At 47.9% G+C, this 21602-nt stretch overlaps 1 protein-coding gene across 3 annotated transcripts in view; it reads left to right on the plus strand.

Annotated features, from left to right (window-relative positions):
- Nucleotides 1-17873, plus strand: part of EPG5 (ectopic P-granules autophagy protein 5 homolog) — a 107280-nt gene extending 89407 nt beyond the window's left edge. The window contains exons 34-39 of one of the 3 annotated variants that reach the window (XM_044243061.1): nt 621-765; nt 7293-7535; nt 8799-9015; nt 9186-9401; nt 11169-11283; nt 13387-17873. In XM_044243061.1, coding sequence (XP_044098996.1) covers nt 621-765; nt 7293-7535; nt 8799-9015; nt 9186-9401; nt 11169-11283; nt 13387-13569 — 1119 coding nt within the window. In that variant the 3' untranslated portion in view covers nt 13570-17873. Of the gene's footprint in view, nt 1-620; nt 766-7292; nt 7536-8798; nt 9016-9185; nt 9406-11168; nt 11284-13386 lie in introns of those variants that run through there. The other 2 variants (XM_044243059.1, XM_044243060.1) reach the window with 2 other exon arrangements.
- Nucleotides 17874-21602: the final 3729 nt, after the last annotated feature.

A 21602-nucleotide genomic window follows, 5' to 3' on the forward strand; every position in this document is an offset into this window, starting at 1 on the left:
GATGTTGGAGGATGTGTGCCATGGTGTACTCCTCTTCTGGCCTTTCAGGTCTTGTAGTTATAAGTACCTCTCTTGGTAAACCTTCACTTACTAGCCATACCAAACGCTAACAAGAAATCAAAAGGACCGAGGGCGGCCGCCGTTGGTTTAGAGATGGAGATGCCGTTGGCAGCAGAATGGCCGCGAAGGGACGAGCGTGCATTCGAGGCCTGACAAACTCTGGCCCCCAGCTTACTGCCATTCTGATGTCGGTTTTCTCATCTGAATTGGAAATAATCCTTTGCCTCAAAGTGTTGTGAGAGTTAAATCAGATAGTAAACATAGAGGTTTTTGGAAAACTTTCTGGCAAGTAATCAGTGTGTAGTTAAGTTGGTATTGATGTAGTGAAAAAGAAGAGTGTTCTGGAATGTGGGAGGACGTGGGTGCTGGAGTAAATGTTACCACAGATTGGCATATCCCTAGACATAAGGCCCTTAGACACATTCCTGTCTTCATGTGGCCTCCTGCTGTGTCCCCGCCTCTCCTTCCGGAAGCATTCAGAGCAGTGACCTGCCCCCAGGGAATACTCAGTTAACACATCTGGGGTGGAGTCTATGAATGCTCCTTTTGTTGTTTGTCAGGATGCAGTTCCAAAGTGCCGAGCCTTCACTCATCAGATGGTTCAGTTCCTCAGCTCCCTGGAACAAAATGGAAAAATCACCTTAGCCGTCCTAGAAAAGGAGATGTCTAAGCTCTTGGATGATATTATCGTCTTTAACCCACCTGGTGAGTGGCCACGGGCAGTCATATCTTCGTTCCGTGGGTGAATCCCTGCTGTGTGAGGCCTTCTGAGATCACGGGGTGCTAGGCAGGACACTCCATCTTGTTCCCACAGAAGTGGTGCTGGGAAAGAGGACAGGCTCCCAGGGACATTGTCATCTCACCATTGGGGGAGGCACAAAAGAATTTGAGGAGGGGTTGACACTGTCAGATGCTGGTGGGGTTAATGGGACTGAGGAGCTAGCTAGGTAGCTGGAGTCATAAGTAGGAGGGAACCAGAGACCGCCCCTGTGCGGCATTCCAAGATGCTTTCGCTCCTCACTGGAAGAGCCCTTCAGAGGCGCCTGTAGACGTGTAACGAAACTGTGTGTGGAGAACTCGTGCTCCTGGCAGTTGGTGGACGGGGTATCCTGACTGTTTCTGCTGAAAAGAACTAAGAATGCTGGACAAAGTGTTTTTAAGAAACTAACAATGAAACTTGTCATGAGGTGGTGGAAAATCTGAGAAGTCAGAAGCTAAGTGGGAGGAGGAACCTGTCAAGGGAGATGAGTGCTGAAGCTGCCTCCCGCTAAAGACTTTCACGGAACTGTCTTAAACTGGGGTGGGGTGGAGTTGGGGGGCACTAAAGCCCAGGGCCTGCTGGAGATGGGGGCCTGAAAGGAGCTCGTGAGCATCGCCCACACGATGGCATCCTCAGGGGAAGGACGAGCCGGAGATAAACTTGCTCCTGGGAGAGGAGAGCAAAGACAGTGATCTGTTTGACCTGGGTGTTGGGTCAGATGTCTGTGTGGTGGGGAAAGAGCTACCTCTTTTGAAAAAATAGTAGGCATAAGCTGACCCTCATATGGGGCTGAGACACAAATTCCTACTACTTAGATTATCCAGAGAAAAATCCCTCAACCTGGGAACCAAGTTTAAGTGTTTTGGGTTGGCAGTGCCATTAGATGCCTGGTGGAGAGCGCCCTCAGAGCTGTGTTGGAGAAACCCATCTTCAGCTCTGGCCTCAGAGTTCCAAGGAGTATGAACTCAGAGTTTAAAAAAAAGAAGTCCTAAAATACACAAGGAAAACACACACACACACACACACACACACACACACACGGAAACAAAGCACCACAAGCAAGTCAGTAGAGAATGACTTAAGATATTGGAATAATTAGCACAGTAAACAAAAAAGTACTTTTATCTATTTATTGAAATGAGAGAGATTTGGAAATGTCCATAAAGAGCAAGAAATTACAGAAACAGCTTTGAGAGAGAATCCGATATTCTAGAAATGTAAAATACAACACTTATAATAAAAACTTAATGGGTTAGTTTAACACCAGGTTCAACTCATCTGAAGAGAAAATTAGTAAACCGGAGAATAAATATGAAGATGGTATCCAGAATGTAGAGCGGATGGAGGAAGAACGTGGAGGGGAGGTTAGAGGGCCTAGGGGACAGGCCAGGATGGAACGTACATGCACTCATCTAGTCAGAATTGCCGGAGAGGACAGACAGAAAGGGGGGTGAATGGGGGCAGTAATAGCCGGAGAGACAGCAGGGCAGAGAATTTTCCAGGGCTGATGAGCACAACACTCCTTGGGTTCAGCGAATCCTAAGCAGGACAGAGAAACTCACACCTCTACGCACTTCACACTGTGGTGACGCTACACGAGCACCAGGAACAAAGGAAACAATTTTCCCATCCAGGAAGGACAGACAGAATGGGCAGACAGAAGGACACCTACAAAGGAACAACATTTACGCTGAACACTGACTTCTCAGTAGCAACAAAGGAAGCTGAGACCGTGGAACAGCTTTAGTGTGCTGTGAGGAGATGACCTGTAACCGGGAGCTGTAAGCTAAGAGAGACCATCTGTCAAGGGTGAGAGTGATCTAAAGATCCTTTCATTGAAAAGAGTGTTTGTCCTCATGACATCACTGAAGGAAATCCCGAAGCCTGTTTTTTAGGTAGAAGTAGAGTGATCGCAGGTAAAAAGACTTGGATTAGAAACAGGTAAAGTAGGCAGAGAAAGTGGTAAAATGTTAGGTACATACGGAAAACTACAGTAATCATGCATTTAGTGGTTTAAAAAGCAAAAGCTAAAATCAAACTGTATGACCACAAGTATACGTAAGTCAGGAAGGAGGTTGAGTTAAAAGCATTCTAAAGTTTTAGTATTGTTTGAGAGGTCAATAAACTGATCAAATTTGCATCTTGATAAAATGTGAATGTTGAAATTGCTAAGAAATTCACTGGAAGTATAGAAATAAAATGTATAATTTCCAAGTTAGTGGAGAGAGATAAAAAGGAATGGCCAAAATGCATTTGGTCCAAAGAAGACAAGAAAAGAAGCTTGGAGAAGGTGAGAAAAATACCCAAAATAAGATAGTAAAGTTTAAGTACATCAGTAAATGTAAGTGGACTGACGCTCAGCTTAAAAGACAAAGTTTGTCAGCCTGGACTAATAATGAACAGCATCTAGCTTTAAGCTGTTTCTAAAAAGTACATACAGAGTGTAGGCTCTAGAAAGCTTTCGATAAGGCAGTCATATCAGGCGATTACTAAAACAGAAAGCTGGTGTAGTAGATTAATTTTGGACGGATAGGACTGTGAGGCAGAAAGCGTTGCAGAGCCAGATGATCTCTAGGGTGTTTTCCTGCTTTGAAGTTGCATGATAAAATAAATAAATAAATAAAAGCTAAAGAGCTAAAGAGCGTCTTTGAAAATTGATAAAAGGTTTAATTCACCAGGAGGATATAATAATGATAAGTGTATTTGTACCTATTTACACGGTAGCAGCTGCAAATACCTGAAGTGAAAACTGACACAGTTAGGAGGAGAAAAGTCAGATCCACTCCACGGTAAGAGATTTTGCCTTACATCTCACAGTAGTTGAAGAAGTTGAAGGAGAATCAGGCTGTAGGAAGTCTGAAGGGCCTTGCTGGGTCTTGTGTGCACGTGGACAAGGATTTGTGTGCCCCGTACCTGCAGAATTCACGTGGTGAGAGTTCACACGGTGTGAGTCCCCCACAGAATGGCTAAGGAGCCTCACCCTCCATCAGCTTGGAGGCAGTCTCCACCAATCCCAAAGGACCAGTGAGCGACAGACCTCACACTTTCTAACCACAGTGCAGCGAATTTAGGAATCAATAACAAACTATAACTCTACCCTGGAAATTAAGAAGCAGACTGATGAGCAAAGAAACGATCATAATAGAAATTTAGAAGATTTAGAACTGGATAAAAAACCAGAATGCATCCAAACTGTGGGGTGTGGCTAAAGTGGGACTTAGTTTCTTGGCCTTCGATGCGTATATTAAAATTGTGAAAAGATGAAGGTTACTAAGATAAGAATCCAGCTTAAGAAGTTATAAAAAGAACAGCAAAATACAACCAAAGACTGTGGAAGGAGAGAGAGAATAATCCAGAGAATATACATAGGAAGGGAGTGAGTGTGAAGATCAGTGAAAATGGCAAATAAGCGTGTATACATGAAACGTTGACTGTCTAAAGCAGTAGTAATAGTAATGCCTTCCAGGGTTAAGACACCAGCAGGGAGAGAGCCGGTGGGAGTCAGAGTGTTACAGAGCCCTGGCACCGTCTTGGAGCTGGTTAACATTCAGACTTTGGAAAGTCAAGAGTGCACGTGCAGTTGGTCAGGCAACCACTCGAAGAATGTTGGAATGTGTTCAGCTTCCAGACCAGAGGAGGAAAAAAGGAATAAGAAATAATGAACTAAAGATCAAAAAAGGGATGTGGAATTGGAGGAATGAATGGAAAGTATATTGTAAGGTTGTAGATTTAGACCCAGTTACATCAGGAATTACATTAAATATGAGTGACTAAAATGATCACACTGGATGAAAGAAGGAAGAAGAAGACAACCCAGTAGAACAAATGAACAAGTCCCTTGAGTTGACATTTTACGAAAGAGATTATCCAAATGAACGGTATATCTACGGAAAGGTGCTAACCATGTTCATCACCAGGGAAATGCAGATTCAACTTTTAGTGACAGGTGATGACGCATCCACCAGAATGAGTACAGTTAAGGTTTTGATACCAGGTTGGTGAGTACATGGTCAGTGGAACTCATGTACTGCTGGCCACAGAGGACCTGGTACAACCAATTTTTTTTATTTATTTATAATTTTTTAAAAAAATTTATTTATTTGACAGATCACAAGTAGGCAGAGAGATAGGCAGAGAGAGGAAGGGAAGCAGGCTCCCTGCTGAACAGAGAGCCCGATGCGGGGCTTGATCCCAGGACACTGGGATCATGACTCGAGTGGAAGGCAGAGGCTTTAACACACTGAGCCACCCAGGCGCCCTGGTACAACCATTTTTAAAACTTGGCATCCATCATCTGATAGTTTGTGCATCCTGTGTCTCAGAATTCTGCCCCTTGGAATATTCCAAAAGAAATTCACCTGTACCCTGGGAGATGTGAACAGTTTCTGTAGCTCTGCATCTGAGTAGGGAAACCGGAAACAACCCATGTGTTCAGTAGATGAATTGTTGTAATATATTTATATAATAGAATACAGCAGTGAAAATCTGCCACCACGTGGATGGATCTCACAGACATTCTAGTGTTTACTTAAATACCGTTTGAAAATAGGCAACTGCAGTATTTTTTTTTTTAAAGATTTTATTTATTTATTTGACAGAGAGAAATCACAAGTAGATGGAGAGGCAGGCAGAGAGAGAGAGAGAAGCAGGCTCCCTGCTGAGCAGAGAGCCCGATCCCAGGATCCTGAGATCACGACCCGAGCCGAAGGCAGCGGCTTAACCCACTGAGCCACCCAGGCGCCCCTAGGCAACTGCGGTATTGAGGGAAGCATAGCATTTGAAAGCTGGGGTCACTGTCTGAGCTGGTTGGAACTGGTAAATAATTGGTTGAAATGTCTTAAACATACGTGCAGTATAGAATGGCATATAATATGGTATTAAAAGCAGAGTCTGGAACCCGGCTGCCTGGGTTTTCCACCCGCTGACTGTGTGATAGTACAAATTGTATAACTTCCTCTGCAGAATGGGGATAATAGTCGTACTGCCTGTTTCATATGGGTATTGTAAGCCTGGGATGAGACAGTGCACTCGACCTTTTAGCATCAGCCCCTCTAGCTAGTAACACCCAGTCAATGTTAAAAAAAAAAAAAGATTAGCAGGTGATACCAGAGAAACGGTTTTAGAATTGATTAAATGTGTTTAGGCTGTGAAGGTCAGATAATGGCTGGCCAAGTACAGGAGAGGAGGTCGTTCTAGAAGATCTTTCTCAGAAGAGTTACGGGAGCAGATCTGGTTTTTAAGAGAATGTTTGTTGGCTGTGTTGTTGATGCATAGGGAGAGGAGAGGGTAGAATCTATTGGGAGGCTTACTGTGTAAGTTTTTTGTTCCTATGAGTCATCTTAAAAGGCACATTAAAATTACAATTGCTTTTGAGCTGAAATTCAGAGATAAGGTCTTAGAGAAGAATGCCAGTTCCCATGGCAATGCGTGATGCCATACACACTTAAACACATAACGTTGTTGAACTTTCATCTAGAACTTTGGTTTCTGAAGTCCTTGCTTGATCATTAGTAGGTCTTATAATAACATTACCTTGGGGTTTATTTAACACTTGCAGGTGGGTGAGTTTGATTTGATAGCTGTGGTAAGGCCCAGACTCCCCCTGCTCTCACTGACATGAATACGGAAGCCTTGTGACAAAGCCCTACTTCTTTCCATTAAAAATTTTTACCTAGCTCAAGAAGAGTTAGAAATAGTTGGGCAAAAACTATAGCCCTTTGAATAGTTTTCTCCACAAACACCTGGTGAACAAGGTTTTTGTTTTGGGTTGTGAGGAAGGAATCCACCTCCTTAACCTGCTCATTTGCGGTGTCTTGTACAGTGAACTTGCTTTTTCTTACACACTGTGTTCTTTTCATCTCTGTTTTTTGTTTTTTTTTTTTTTTTGAAAGACCCATTTAAAATTTCAATCTGTCCACTTATTTAAAAAACAAAGAAATAAGAGCTGATTAAGTTAGGAGCTCTTTTAAGAAGGTTTAAAGGTGTTTCTTTTCTTTACTTTAATATTTTGTTTTTAGTAATAACCTCTCTTCCTTGTAAATCACACCAGAGTATCAACAGCTTTGGTAGTGGTGAGTGTGGAGGTATTTTTTTCTAGTTAAGTTTATCACGTGACTTCTGGAATCTGTGTACTTGGTTTTCCAGATGAGCAAAGTTTGGAAGCTAAAGTCTGAGTAAGCATGTTCTGATAAATAATTTTGTCTTCCATGCCGGCTGGATAATGTCTCTTTATTAAAGTCTTGCTCTGCCACTTGCTATACCCAAGGGTCTCTCGGTGGTTCCTGCTGTGCCCGTGTGAAGTACTCATGTGCTGCATCCCAACCGTAACAGCGAAGCACCTTGCAGAGCATCTGCTTTGGTTCTCGGGTTCAGCTAGCGGAATTGTAAAAGGTGCCTGGCGTGCAGCCGAGGCTGCTCACAGTCATGCTGGTGTTCCGGCGGCCTCTCATGGTGTGTCTGTGTTCCCCTGCAGACATGGACAGCCAGACCCGACACATGGCCCTCAGCAGCCTCTTCATGGAAGTCCTAATGATGATGAATAATGCGACTATTCCAACGGCAGAGTTCCTCCGGGGCAGTGTCCGGACCTGGATTGGGCAGAAAGTGCACGGGCTGGTGGTCCTGCCCCTCCTGACAGCAGCCTGTCAGAGCCTGGCTTCCGTCCGCCACATGGCGGAGACCACGGAAGCCTGCATCACTGCCTACTTCAAAGAAGGTACGAAGCTCTCTTTCGGTGGGTCCTTTCCAGGGGAGAGCAAAGCTTTGTCAGAAGGAGGTACCTTTCCTGACCACTACCCCTGTGGGTGATAGCGGCACACAGATTTCCTTGTTAAAGTAGCTAATACTTGAGTATACTGTATTTTGTTTTGTTTGCAAAGATCTGCGGTTAGCGTGGGAACCTATGGCCCATGTCTGTCGGTACAACCATGGTTCCGTGGAGGGAACCCCTAGTTCACTTTACGGTGGTTTGGGACGTCAGACCAGCCCATTTATGGTGGGCACATTGTGTAAGCCATAGGCCTGGCCACGCTTTTCAAATGCTATAAACTAGAATCTTTATATTAAGACCCGCCGTGTTCTTTTTCTCTATTTTTGTCATTTGTTAAAATGAGTTTTCATGTAAGTCTTTTATTGCTTTTTGTCACATCTTTTAAACTATAACAAAGAGTTCAATCCCCACCCCACCCCTGCCTTTAAAAAATCTTTCTTATTCCCTAACCTCCCCCTAAACTCTGATTCTGGAAACAATGTGGTTTGGTTAAGAAGAATGGCTCGGATTAGCACAGCTCAACTCCTACCCTGACACATGATTGTGCACACAGTGGGAGAGAAAGAAGGGTGTTAGAGCAAGGATGCTGAGGTGCCCATAACCCACCCCTGCCCTTTCTTGGCAAACCCATGACCTATCCCCATGTCCCCCTGTGGAAGGTGCTGTGCATGTCACCATCTCCCCACTGTCATTCCCCTCAAAGACTTGAGAACCATTAGGATAACACTCTTGCTTCAAATTCCTTCATGCTACTAAAATAAAAAAAATTTTTTTTCAATTGATTTCCATTGAGGGATGAGTTCAACAAAGCTTTGGAAAAGCGGAATTACTTCAGTAGGATAGAATAATAATTTTCCTTGGAAAAGCGTAAATTTTCATAACATACTTAAAAGGTATTAGATGAAGTTAAGAGTCTTAGATGACTGGACAGGCAGTGTCTACCTGCAATTTTAATGACCATAAAAGGACAAGAAGGGTGACTCTGAGAACACGGAGTTCTGATTTTGGCCCTCTGCAGTGGCTAGTGGGGGCACTGGCCCTCAACACGGGGACTTTCCCATGTAAGCTGCTGCTGCGCTTCCCTTGGGTGGCCTCCGGGGCCCTCTGTGGGCTTGACATGAAGCCTAAAGCGAAAAGACTCATGACAGCAGTTAATTAATTTGATTCCTGTTTTAATCTTGCTGTCTTTTCTTGGTGTTCTTTTCTTAGGTTCCCTCAATCAGAATTTAGGATGGGGCCCCATTCTAGTGTCCCTTCAAGTTCCTGAGCTCACCATAGAAGAATTTCTGCAGGAGTGCCTGTCCCTCGGCAGTTACCTGACTCTGTATGTCTACTTGCTTCAGTGTTTAAACAGCGAGCAGACGCTAAGGAACGAAATGAAAGTGCTGCTCATCTTAAGCAAGTGGTTGGAACAGGTGTATCCGAGGTTCGTAGCCTATAACTGTATGTCATACTCACTGTATTATTACCTGTTAGCCCAGCCTTTTAAAGTACTGAGTGTGCCCGATACTTAAAATTCAAATGTGGACTTTCAGTTAAATAGAAAGACTGCACTTCTAATTTTGTTTTCCTCCGGGCCCTCCTCCTGCCCCGCAGCTCCGCGCAGGAAGAGGCCAAGCTATTTCTGTGGTGGCACCAAGTCCTGCAGCTCTCGCTGATGCAGACGGAGCAGTGTGATTCGGTCTTGACAGAATCGGTCGTTCGAGTTCTGCTCATGCTTCAGAGCAGACTGAGCCTGCTGGCTGAGGAGAGGCTCGGCTCTGGGATTCTGGGGGCAATTGGGCTGGGCCGGAAGTCGCCCCTGTCTAACAGGTAAGGAGGTAGCTGCCACCGCTCTTCGAAATGGGCCTCGGCATTTGGTCCTGCTCAGGGATTGTGATGATTCAGTAGGTTTTTTGACTTTTAAGGGCTAGGGTTCCCCCATAGATTAAGAGGGGAAAAATCAGCACCTGATTACATTTTTATACTTTTTTAAAACGTTTTTATTTTTTTCTCATTTTAAAACAACTTTGTTTTCACATCTAAAAAATGTTTTCTTAGTCGTATCTCTTGTCATGTTTTGACTTTATAACCTGACCACACTGTGATTTCGGCCTGATTTTGAGCTAGTGAGGGTGTGCAAGGTTAGGTAAAATACCCCAGTTAGCTTCCTCACTGCATACTTTGTCAGGTCCCCCAGGCCCCATGAGGCACTCAGTCTCCTAGAACTGTAAGTCAGGATGAGTTGAAGTTAACTGATAAGAAGGGTAAATAATGAGAAACAAGTCTAAGTTTTTGTTGCTAAGAAATTCCGGAGCATGAAAGAATCTGCCACTCGCCTCCCTTTTATCTCACTTATTTGCATAATGGTTTTCTTTCCAAGCCCTTATCAGTGTTGAAAAGAATTCTCTTAGGATTCTCTTGTCCGCATTCTTACGGAATAGCCCATCCTCTTGTTGCAACTTTGGGAATCACTCAGTTCAATCCGCCATGTTGACGCCATGTCTCTTTGTTTGTGATAGAATTTAGCAGGACTTTGTGATTTCTGGGGCGCCTGGGTGGCTCAGCGGGTTAAAGCCTCTGCCTTCGGCTCAGGTCATGATCCCAGAGTCCTGGAATCGAGCCCCACATCGGGCTCTCTGCTCGGCGGGGAGCCTGCTTCCTCCTCTCTCTCTGCCTACTTGTGATCTGTCTGTCAAATAAATAAATAAAATCTTTAAAAAAAATTGTGGTAGACTATAGGTAACATAAAATTTATGATGGCAACTCTTTTAAAATGTGCAATTCAGTAGCATTTAGTACATACATGGTGTTGCAGCCGTCACCATTGTCTCTTCCTAGAATGTTTCTGTCACTCCAACAGGAAATCTTACACCCTTGAAATAGTTACTCTCTAGACCCCTGTCCCCTGCATCTCTGATAGCCACTAGTTGACTTGCCGACTTTATTGAATCTACTCTGGACATTTCATATAAATGGAATCATATAGTATGTGACCTCGTGTCTGGCTTCTGTGACTTAGCATGAAGTTTCAAGACTCACCTGTGTTTTATCATGTAACTGTACCCCACTCCTTTTAATGGCTGAGTAATATTCCGCTGTGTGATGTCCCACATTTTGTTTATCGATTCATCAGTTGATAGGCATTTGGGTTGTTTACATTTTTGGCTGTTGTAAATAGTGTCACTGTGAAATTCGTTTACAGATGTTTATTAGAACACCTGTTTTCTGTTCTTTTGGGCATATGCCCAGGGGTGGAATTGCTGGGTCATATGGTCACTCTGTCACTGAGCAACTGCCTAAACCTATTTTCCTACCCCATCTCTCACATTCACACCAGCAACATCTGAGAGTTCCAGTTATTTCTACATGCTTGCAGCACTATTCTTCTTGAGTCTGAGTGTTGCTTACCTTGTTGGGCAGTGATAATGGAAGGAAAATTAATGTTCCTTCTTGATCTTTTTTAGGATTTGCCTGCAAAGGCTAATAACAACATTAGGTCTGAAATGTGTTTATCTTGTTTTTAAAGAGAAAATGTATTTATTTGTAAAATATTTCCTTTAATAGTCATTTACTTCTGACTTCTCCCTGACACCTAAGGTTCCGAGTGGTTGCTCGAGGCATGGCCGCCTTCCTTTCGGTTCAGGTTCCTTCGGAGGATCAGATCCGTTTGAAGCCTGGCACGGAATTACATCTGACCCCAAAAGCTCAGCAGGTCAGTAAAAACAGCTTTCAGCTCCGGGGTAGGAGTCCTTCAGCCGGCCTGCCCAGGAGGCGGGGAGGTGGCAGTGCTGGTCTTTACACATAACAACAGCACGAGGATGTGATTTTCCCCCGTGTAGCTCTTTGGTGTGCTTTGCCTGCTGGGAAATGGTTACTGCATGTGCCTGCCTCAGGTTTTAAACCACCTTTGTAGGCGCTTGCCGCGAGCACCGTCTCTGCCGCCCTAGCAGAAGCAAGGCTGTGGGCAGACAAGCTGGTCCGGGATCCGATTGGGTTCTGATGAATATGGCTGTGCTCACCGGCCACTTGGTGGGGGCTGGGCACTGGCACAGAAGCTGGGGCCACAGTGGAGACTGAGGTTACCTGAGCTTTCACTGAGAACCAAGGAAGCAGGTCCTGTTCTGTGAGTCTGGAGGCTGACCACGGCTAGCTACTGTTAGAAGGACCAAACAGGGACAGAATGGCAGCTGTGATGATAGTTTATTCTAAAACCACCAACGGCCCCAAGCCAGTGGTCCCATTCCCTTAACTGTTTTGACTTGGAAACGGGCTGGCGGAGTGCATACAGAGGTGCCTCAGATAAAACAATGGCTTGCATTCTTGAGTCTTCAATGCGTGGCAGGCCCTGGTGTAAGTGTTTGCTCACTTGCTAGAACCTTGTAACCAGCTGGACAATAGGGACAATTTCCTGGTTGTGTGATAGGGAAGGGGAGCAGAGAGGGGCGGGCGCACTAACTTGTGAGTGCTGGGCTGGGGCTCATTCGGTGGCTCCGTCTCACCCCCTTTGCGCTCTGCAGGCCTCTGGGGCAACAGTAAGTACCTGGACCCCCAGCCCCTCGTCTGCGGCCTTGCGGTGTCCGAGCTAGCCAGGTGCTGGGTGACGACTTAACTCCTGAGAGCAGGCGTCCAGCCGTCCAGTCAGCTGCGGCTTCACAGGCGTCTCGGTCTATAATAACAGGTCTATGCACTACCTGGACTGACCCAACTGCTATCTGAGTTCCTAAAGCCGGTCTGTGAGCCAGGCTGAACCGCCGCAGGTGGGCGGGTGATCTCCCGAGGGCCTTGCCTGTCTGCGGGCCTTGCCTGTCTGCGGGCATGCCGTTAGAGCCACGACTGCCGCCTGTCCCCGCTGATCCCTGTTCTTAGGTTGAACTCTTCACACAGCAGTTCGGTTGGTACCTAAATCTCTCCAGTTTCTTTTCTACTCTAGGACCCCCTGGCCATTTATTTCTAAGCTGCCCGTTCATTTACCATCCTCGAAATCTTCTCCCACCTTGTTGACTGAGCCAAGCAAATTCCACCGTCTAATCTCTGTTTTCTGGCGCAGCGGTCCGTATAGCTGAGGCGGGGGGCACAGCTATCTTTATGGCCACAGTCAGCATTCTGGGGGTGGGGGTACGTGTATATTGTTCCGATTTTGTTTTCTCCAAATACAGTCTTTTTCTCTTCTCCCACTATGAAGGAAAGAAATGTTAAAATTATGGGATTAAGAAATGTAAAGAGGGGCATGGGAGCACCTGCACTGTTTCTGGCAGGCGGAGGAACTTGATCTGTGCTCTGTTGACCGATAGAACCACCTTATTGTTTATCCTCTATAGCACTTAGACGCTCGTTTCTTTTTAATTTCATACAGCTCATTTAATATGACATGATTTTACAACCTAAGAGCAAACCCAACGGCAAATCAAACATTGCACAGGCCATTGGCCCCTGGGATTTCTGGTTCAGACTCTGGGAAGGAGGAGAGGCAGCAGGTGGTCTGGTGGGGAGGTCTCTGCTTACACCCCAGTGAAGGAGGATGAGGCAGGAGCCAGCCAGCCTGCCTGCCGCAGGGGCTCTCTGTGGCGAACGGTTGGGAGACAGCACAGGCCAGGAGGAAGGAGGGCTGGATGTGGTGGAAGGTGGCTGAAGCCAGACATACTTGAATCGCTGGCTTCCTTCCACCGTGGTTAGTCGGTGCCTGCCTCTGGTATTCTACTGTAGTTCCGTAGGCCTTCTGGGGGCTCACAGTTGTACCAGGTAATGGCACGTGTGCTGCCCCTGTGGGAGTCACGTTAACATGTGTCTATGCGGTTAACCCTCTTGTGTCTTTTAGGCTCTGACCGCACTTGAGTCCTTGCCATCAAGCAAGCAGTATGTTGACTACCAAGATCAGATCTCACAGGCTGCGCAATTTATAAAACATCCTGGCCATTGCCTTCAAGATGGGAAAAGCTTCCTGGCTCTCCTCGTTAACGGTCTCTATCCGGAAGTGCATTACTTGGACAACATACGATAGTAACATCGAGTATCTTAAGAAACCCAGTTGCTGTTTATGTTTACATTTAACTTCGCTGTTGCACAAGTAACTTCGCTCAGTCTCACTGCAGAGCTCTGTTTGGCCCATGAGTTAGTTGACTGAGATGCAAGTCGGGAGGCACTAGATACTTCTGTTGTGCATGCACCCGTGTGTGTGTGTGTGTGTGTGTGTGTGTGTGTGTGTGTTTTCTTCATTCTTGAAACCTCCTGGGGCCCTTTTAGTGTTGATGTTCACCCGACAGGAGAAACTTCCCGAGTCCCACTTGGGCACAGAACCACTCTCGGTGGCTGGATCCCCAGTCACCTCCCAGGAGCCCGCACGGGGCTCTTGTGTCTCCATTTCTGTCTTCCTTGTTTTATTTAAATCTCAAGACTGCTGTGCCAGATCTCACTGCTTTGGGAATCATGTAGAACCCTCACTTTTGAATCCCATTTTTGCTCCTTCGGTGTAAAAGAAGCTTTGAAAATTTCTGCATTTCTCCCATGGGGAGTTATACACCAGCTTACAAGTAGGACTTCCCTCAGAATGGAGAGAACGCCGAATTAAAGTGAGTCATCATCTGAAATGAGGCCACTTGATCCTGATTGTAGTGGACAGTAGAGATGGTGACAAGTCCGTTTCCATCTAGCCATGGTCCTCGTGGGGAAGGAGAGGTCCCCGCCAACTGAGGTGGCACAGTGGCTGCGTGTTTTGTGTGACTCTCCTGGGGGAGAGAGTGTGCTCACTGTAGACGTGATCCCTGTGGAGCCTTCCCCAGCGCATTCCCTGTTTCACGTTACTTCCTCTGTCCCTGTAGACATCAGACTTCACAACTCTTGTTAGACACCGGGCTTGAAATCGGAAGGCCTTGCTCTCTAGAGAGAGGGACGGAGTCAGAACTTGACACTCTGGTCCCTGTGTGTTTCTTCATCCACATTTAAACTCAGATGAAGTTCGCACACCTGCTGAAGCACTTGTCCGTGGAAACTTGCTTTTCCCCGTAGCCTGTGCCTTCTGTTGTTGGTAACAGTTCACTCATTACCAACGCCTGTCTGTAGCGTGGCCTTGTTCTGTCGCCAGCTTCTTGCGCCCGTCATTTCCCCCCTGGAATGAACAGTTTGACTTTTGTCTTCCTAATTCTCTTGGCTCAGAATTGATTTTGTTTGTTCAGCTTGCATAATAGGCCTTCTGTTCATGGGTTACTTATAACCCAAGGTTATTTACCTAAAAATACCTGAACTGAGAGCTCTTAGCAGGGGGTAGGGATCTAGGTTAACGGAGTGATAATCTCTTTTCAGATGTCCTTAGCCTGCTTCCCCCAACATGTGGAAGTGTGCAGGAGCTGTTCCTCATTTCAGACTTCTCCAGTCGGACAGAGCACTTCTGCCCCACAGATAGAGACAGTCCCCGTGTGTAGGTCACAGGCTGGCTGTCTCAGAGGGGCACGTCACAGAGCTGGCCTGGCTTTTGCGTGTCTCCATTTTCAACATCAGGCAGCTTCCCGGTGCTGTGTCGGAAAGGGTTAGAGGCTGAGAATAGTTCCACGGCCGATTTGGCAACACAGATTTTATGATAGGAGGGGCTTCTTGTGCTCTTTTCTCTGAGGAAGCTGTAATTATTGATACCCTAGAATGTGAAAATTTTGAGTGACAGTATGTACATTTTAAAGAAAATTATGATTAACCTATTAATTTTTGAAGGTTTGTAATATTTATAATGTGGTTGGGCTGTAAAAATTACACAAAATAAAATCAATCTCTGGTTGTAGCTGGCAAGAATATGAATTTTAGGGACCTCACACTGTCTTGTCAAGTATTTCAGTTACAGTTGATGCACTTTTATGCCCGATGTCCTCTGTTTTATCTGACACTGGAACTTGATATCAGAGATGGTCCATGAAAGTGCCTCCTCCCAGACTCTTGCAGGCTTAGCAACAGTGGAAGCTCGGCTCGCCAAGGAGCTTCCTCGGAGCGGCTCTGGGCCGAGAAAGTGTTTTGAAGACAGATAGGTCAGAAGGTGGCAATGCTGCTGTGGCCTCCTGGCGCAGAATAGACCAGCCTCCCGCTTGGCTTTCGGGGCTGACGCGCCTTTGCTGCCAAAGTAGTAGGCCTCCCGAGCGCGCAGGGTCCGTTTCAGAGATGGTTCCCGTGCTGTGCACGGCTGTCGAGATCCTGCCAGACCCAGGCCGCCCCCACCTGCCCCGGCGCCACCTGCTTCAGATAGGGACATCTGGCAGCTTCCTGGCTGATGACAGGCACCTGCCCTGCTGCTGCCCCCTGTCCCCCGCGCTTTGCAGCACACACAGGATGGTCAGAGAGGCACCCTCGGTCTCCCCACTCCTGGCTCCCGCGCCTAGCCGTGACGAGTGAACACGGCGGGAAGCCGGGATGTCCAGACGCTGAGGACAGGAGGTTGTGCTGCTGTGTCTGCTCAGCCTGACGGAGGAGCCGGGACCTGCCCAGCATGTTCCCCAAGCTCCTGGGCATGCAGAGAACCTCATCATCTATTTGGGGCTCAGTCACATCTGCTTCCTGGGGTTGCCGGAGTCGTTCAGCTCTGAGGCAAACCCCTGGAGTGGCCTAATCTCACCTGAACCAGGTGCCAACCCCATTCTTCCCGGTCGGTTCCTGAAGTCAGCGTGTCCACGCTGTCCGAAGCAGTGTGTTCATGCCCCTTCTTCCTTTTGAGTGAAGGTGATACACAGTTTTGTACTGGAATTCTCATACTGAGGTTAATGACTTCTCTGGGAGCAGGAAGCAAATGCTATAGAATTGTGACTTTTAAAGTCACATTAGGGCAAAGGGACGTTTAAGCTCATCTGGTCCCACTTCTCATTCAGCAGGGATCCCCAGCGCTTCTCCAGCCTCCCCGCCTGACCCCCCCTCTTGCCCTCCCCCCCCGCACCCCGCCCAGTAGCCCCGCCCCTCGTGGGCAAGCCCAGGTGGCCAGTGGCCAGCTCTCTCTAGTTCTGCTTGATGTTGTGCCAAAACCGGCCTGATAACACTGGTAACGGTTGGGCTGAAGCAAGCCAGGCCGGGGCTGCTTGCCTATTCTTCAGACAAATCTTCCAACATTTCCAGACCTCATCACACCTCTGACCCCACCCGTCCACCTCTTGGTCTTCAGGCTAAATGCTCAGTGCCTTCTGTTGGCCCTCTAACCCCCAACATCTAACAGGGCCGCTCTTTGGGAAAAGTGCCCAAGTTAGCCCGTGGTACTCCAGAAGGGCTGTGTCTGTGAGTAGCAGGGTCAGGACTCGAGACACATGAGGCTCCAAGGGTACAAATCAGCGGTGGCGTGCACCTGCAGGGTCTGGGGAGTCCGCTTCCGTTCTGTGCCCTCCGCCCGGCCCGTGCCCTGGGGGTCAGTCACAGCAGCGAGGACCCAGCAGCCCAGTCCCTTCCCCAGGGGCCATGGACGGCATCGCTTCTCAGCAGCCCCATGGCTGGTACATTCGGTTCGTGGCGAATTCACACGCCAGACTTCGGTTTAACATCATTTCCTTCCAAAGACTGGTCTCGCCTCTGCATGATCGGCTTCTACCAAGGCTTTGCACCCATCCTTCAAAACTGCTCTTCATTTTGGACCAAGTTTATGGCTCATTTTGAGGTAGTAGCTGAATTTTTTTCTGCCCAGTTAACTTTGTCTTATTAAACAAAATGCAGAGTATGATGTTGGAAACAAACATGTTGCTTTTTTTCTTGTTTTTTAAAACAAGAAACAGACTGATCTTACGTTTGAATCTGGGTTGAGCTGGATAAAGTTCTTGGCTTACAGCCAGGTGCTCATAATTGGCCTTGCTCTGGGCCGTGGTGATCCTTACAGAGCCACCAACTGTCCTGTAGAAGCTGTAGTCGATGCCTTCTCCAGGCCGGACAGGTTCCTGATTTCTGATGAGAATAACTTGAAAAATAAAGTTAAACTACTGACCCTGTTTGGGGGTAATGAGATCACTTCAGGAATGAATGTTGTTTATTGTAACTTCTATTTTTTAATGTACAGGTGCAATGTGTCTGAGCACTGAAGGTTACCATTTATTTTTCTTTCAATGGCTTAAAACCACTTATGGGGCAACAAGTACTTCCTAATTGTATTTTACCCTTTCCTTCCCACATGTCTAGTGTGGCCTTTAAAAACCACAACTTATTTGGTCATTAAATGTGCAATATTCACTTCTTACTCATTGTTCAGCATTTTCCATGCTTGTACAAAGGACGAGTTTTTATATAATGATGAGAAACAGGGAGAAATGAGAATTGGTTTAAGTAAAATTCTGCAAATAAACCAGATTCAAATTTAATTTACATGTGGTGGACAGGACTCGTTTTTCCGCAAGTTGGTTGGCAGGTCTTTTCATCCAGAAATCACACTAAGAAAAACGTAACTCAGAAAGCTGGTGATGGATAGAATGTTCTATTGTGACAAGCTGCCACACTGCACACACGGCCTCTAGTTTCAAAGAGAATCTGATGTTGGGGGTTTAAGGACTGGCATAGACAGGAGGCCCCCTGGTGATCCCAGAGGGTTCAGGAGAGCCCTGAGAGTCTGTGATGTGGTTGCGACCTGAGGAGGAGGAGGGACCCGAAGCTGCTGGAAGGCTCCATGCCAGAGTTGGGGGTGTGGGGCCCCCAACCCCTCGGAGGGCTGAGCTGGGCTGAGCTGCCAGGGGAGGGCCTCGGATCCTGAGCTCTTTCCTACTGTTCGTTTTCATGAACATTTGTAACACAAGTCTCGAATGGGCCAAAGCGTGGTGGGAAGGTCTGTGCTTTGGGGATTAACATCAATCTGGGATTTCCCTAAACAGGGCCCCTTCCACCCTTGTCTGGGTTTGGATTCCTTTTCTAGACAGAGTCACAGGATTAAGAGATTGGAAGGTGATTAGAGGCCTGCTGTGCCACCTCCTTGTACACAGGAGTCCGGTTACCTGTCTCTAGGTGAGTGGGCTTTCTTGCTGGGACATGCCCACAGAAGCGCCATCGGATGTGGCCCTGGCACCATGGAGCAGCTCAGAGTTAGAGAAGGTTTTCGTCTAAGGATGAAGGAGCCAAGATCTTCCTCTGAAAATTCCTCCTCTTCTGAAGACAGCCAGCCCTCTTCCCTCGTGGTCTTCCTTTGTTAGCCAAACCCTTTCAGAAAACAGCCCTGCATTCCCTGGCTGGGTCAGAGAGACCGACATGGCCTCTCACCTGGACACCGTGTGTTAATATCGCCTAAATGTGGCTTAGACCAGATTTACCCTGGGCTCTCTCAGCCTTCCCAGGCTGACCTCCTCCCTGCCTTGTCCTTCTCACTCAACCTTTCTGAAGTCCCCTCTGCCTGTCTTCCCTCTCCCTTCCCCCTTCTTCCCACTCTCATCCTTCCCCCACCCCCACCCCTCCTCCTCTGGTGGAGCTATGAAGGTGAGTGTCTGGGCAGTCTTCAGCTCTGGGGACCCTTTGAGGTCACTTGCACACAGGACTTGGGGATGACTGTGGAAGACAGGTCTGGGGACCCAAACCTAGGGAAACCCAGAGAGTTCCAATCCCAAGGAGTTCTATATCCTTATATTGACAAATCATGTTTTTCTCCCTTAAGTTTGTAAAACAGGACACAGAGGAAGGGGCACAGCAGAGGACGAAGTCCTGGCAAAGAGGAGGCAGCACATGGATATGGAAGGAGCTGGGACCAGGCCAAATCCCTAGAGATTTCCCCGTCATTGTAAATGAGGATAATTGCAGCCTTTCTTGTTCCCTGGGTTTTTAGTGAGAACTCCCTGAGGTCGCAGAGGAAGCACTCAGGATGTGAGGGGCTATTGTTGGGGGACCCGTGTTGTTGACCTAAGTGGCCACAGCTGGAGGTAGGACAAAGCCTGGGACCCCTGACTCTGGGTCTCTTAAGGTCCCACTGGCCTGAAGGCCCTCTGAGCGTTGGGCCCAGCTCTCCAGTCCAGGCCAGCAAGGGGGCTGTATGTGAAAACTCAGACCTGCCATGTGTCACTTCTGTCCCCTCCAGTGCCGATTCTCTCACAGACACGGGGTTCTCACAGAGACACATCTTGATATAAAAGTTAGGTTAGCTCCTCAAGGGCAGGGAAAGTGTGTTGGACAGTTGGTGGATCTGGGTCGCCCAGGCCAGGGGCATCTCTTCCTCCTGCTGACTATCTCCGGGGGCATTTGGTGAGAGGCAGTGGAGGGCATTCTTCAGGCTGTTGGATGCCCTCCTGGGACAGATGGACTCCCGTTCCCAGAGCACTCTACGGAGGAGGGGAAGGATCCAGCTGTGCACCCTGGGCCTCACTGGGGACTTGAAAATGCCAAGTCTCCTGGGGCTCCTCTCTGTGACTTCTGGGCTGGGGACCATGTGCTGACTGCACCGTTGCATGTGGCTCTGGTCCTTGCTTGCCACTGACGGAGCCCCTGTGCTCACAGATGGTCTGGTTGGGGAGGACGGATGGTGGCTTTTCTCCAGGGAGACCTCCCAGTGGCAGCTCCAGGCTCCCAGGGCTCTTGTGATGGCCAAGTGCAGCCCCCTCACCACCCTCTCCTTCTGGCCCCAGAGCAGCTGCTTTCTCTGGAGCCCAAGCGGGAGGCCACCTGTGCCTGGTGAGCAAATTGGTAGAGGGAGTGCTAGAGGGAGTCCCACAGCCTGTCACCGTGTGTGAAAGCCCTCCATCGGAGGAATGCCACTTCTGCGGTTTCTGGAAGCCCTCCTTCACATTGCACACAGCACAGGAAGGAACGGTGGCTGGTTAGCTCCCTCCCTTGTCAGCTGGGCCGGCCCCGCCAGGAGTCTCAGCCTCTAGCTTGCTAAGAATCCCTCGGAGTCCACTGGACCCTGACCAGATACAACAAGCTAAAAAAGACGTTTTGAGAACTGGGTAAATACGAATGTGGCCTGTAAGGCAGTATTCAGTTATTGTTCATTTTCTCCGGTGTGATAATGGCATTGGAGTTAGGAGGAGCGCGCTTCTGTTCTCCGGAGATGCCGCTGGCATGGTTTTAAGTACTGTGGTGTGTCGAATGGTTTACTCTTGAACGGTTCAGCCAAACACGTGCACATGCACACACATGCACACACACATGTGCACATTAACTAATACGGCAAAATGATGGAACTGTTGGACGGAGGTGGTGGGTATCTGGACAATCATCTTTTTAGCTGTGTGTGTGTGTGCTCACGTGTGCAAGTTCGAAAATGATCGTAACACAAAGATGGGGCCAAATCATATGGACATTTGTTTAATATTTGAGCGCCCACCCCCAGAGCCCACTTTTAGGAGGCCCAGGGGGCACTTAGAACAGGGACGTGAGCAAGTTCCACAGGTGCTCATGAACCCCCAGAAACCATGATAGAAACACTGCTTGGGGAGCCCAGGGTATCAAGGTGGAAACCCCAGTCTAAGAGCGTGGTGCATCGGGGCGGGTGCTGGTAGCCCGCGGGGCCGTGCAGGGAGTCAGCACCGCGCTGGGCCACATGGGCACCCCAGCTGCCTTCTGCTTCTCGGCCACCCTGTGGGAGGCTCCTGCAGCCCTAACTCCTGCCACCTGGCCTCTGCCCTCATGTTCCAACAACTTTCAGCCGCATCAACACCATGCTGTGTCCGACCACCTGGCCTTTGCTCAGACTGTCCCTTCTGCTTGGCATCATCTTTGTTCTTACCTTCCAATTTACATCCTCCCCCTTGTAGTACCATCCCATGTCCCCTCCTCCAGGAAGCCTTCCCAGGACTGGGTCAGTCATCCTTCTGCGTGCTCCCATAGTGCCTTCAGTATACTGTTGCCCTTACATGATTTTCCACCTACTGGTCTGTTGCTCGCTAACGTGAGAAATCCTGGGAAGTCTTACTCTGGAGCCCTCAGGGCTGTTCCCCCAGTTTCTGTTATCTGATTCCTGGTACAGTGTCGGGTCTCACTGCCCAGCCCCTTGAGGGTGAGTGGAGCACGTGGCTAGTTCTGGCCAATGAGTCCTGCTCTCAAGTGGGAGATCTTATAGTGCTTTCTTTTTATCACCAACCCAACAAGTCACAGTGAGAGATGGTGGATCCTGGGGGCCCG

Source organism: Neovison vison, chromosome 3 (genome assembly GCF_020171115.1).
Source record: "Neovison vison isolate M4711 chromosome 3, ASM_NN_V1, whole genome shotgun sequence".
Taxonomy (NCBI): Eukaryota; Metazoa; Chordata; class Mammalia; order Carnivora; family Mustelidae; genus Neogale; species Neogale vison.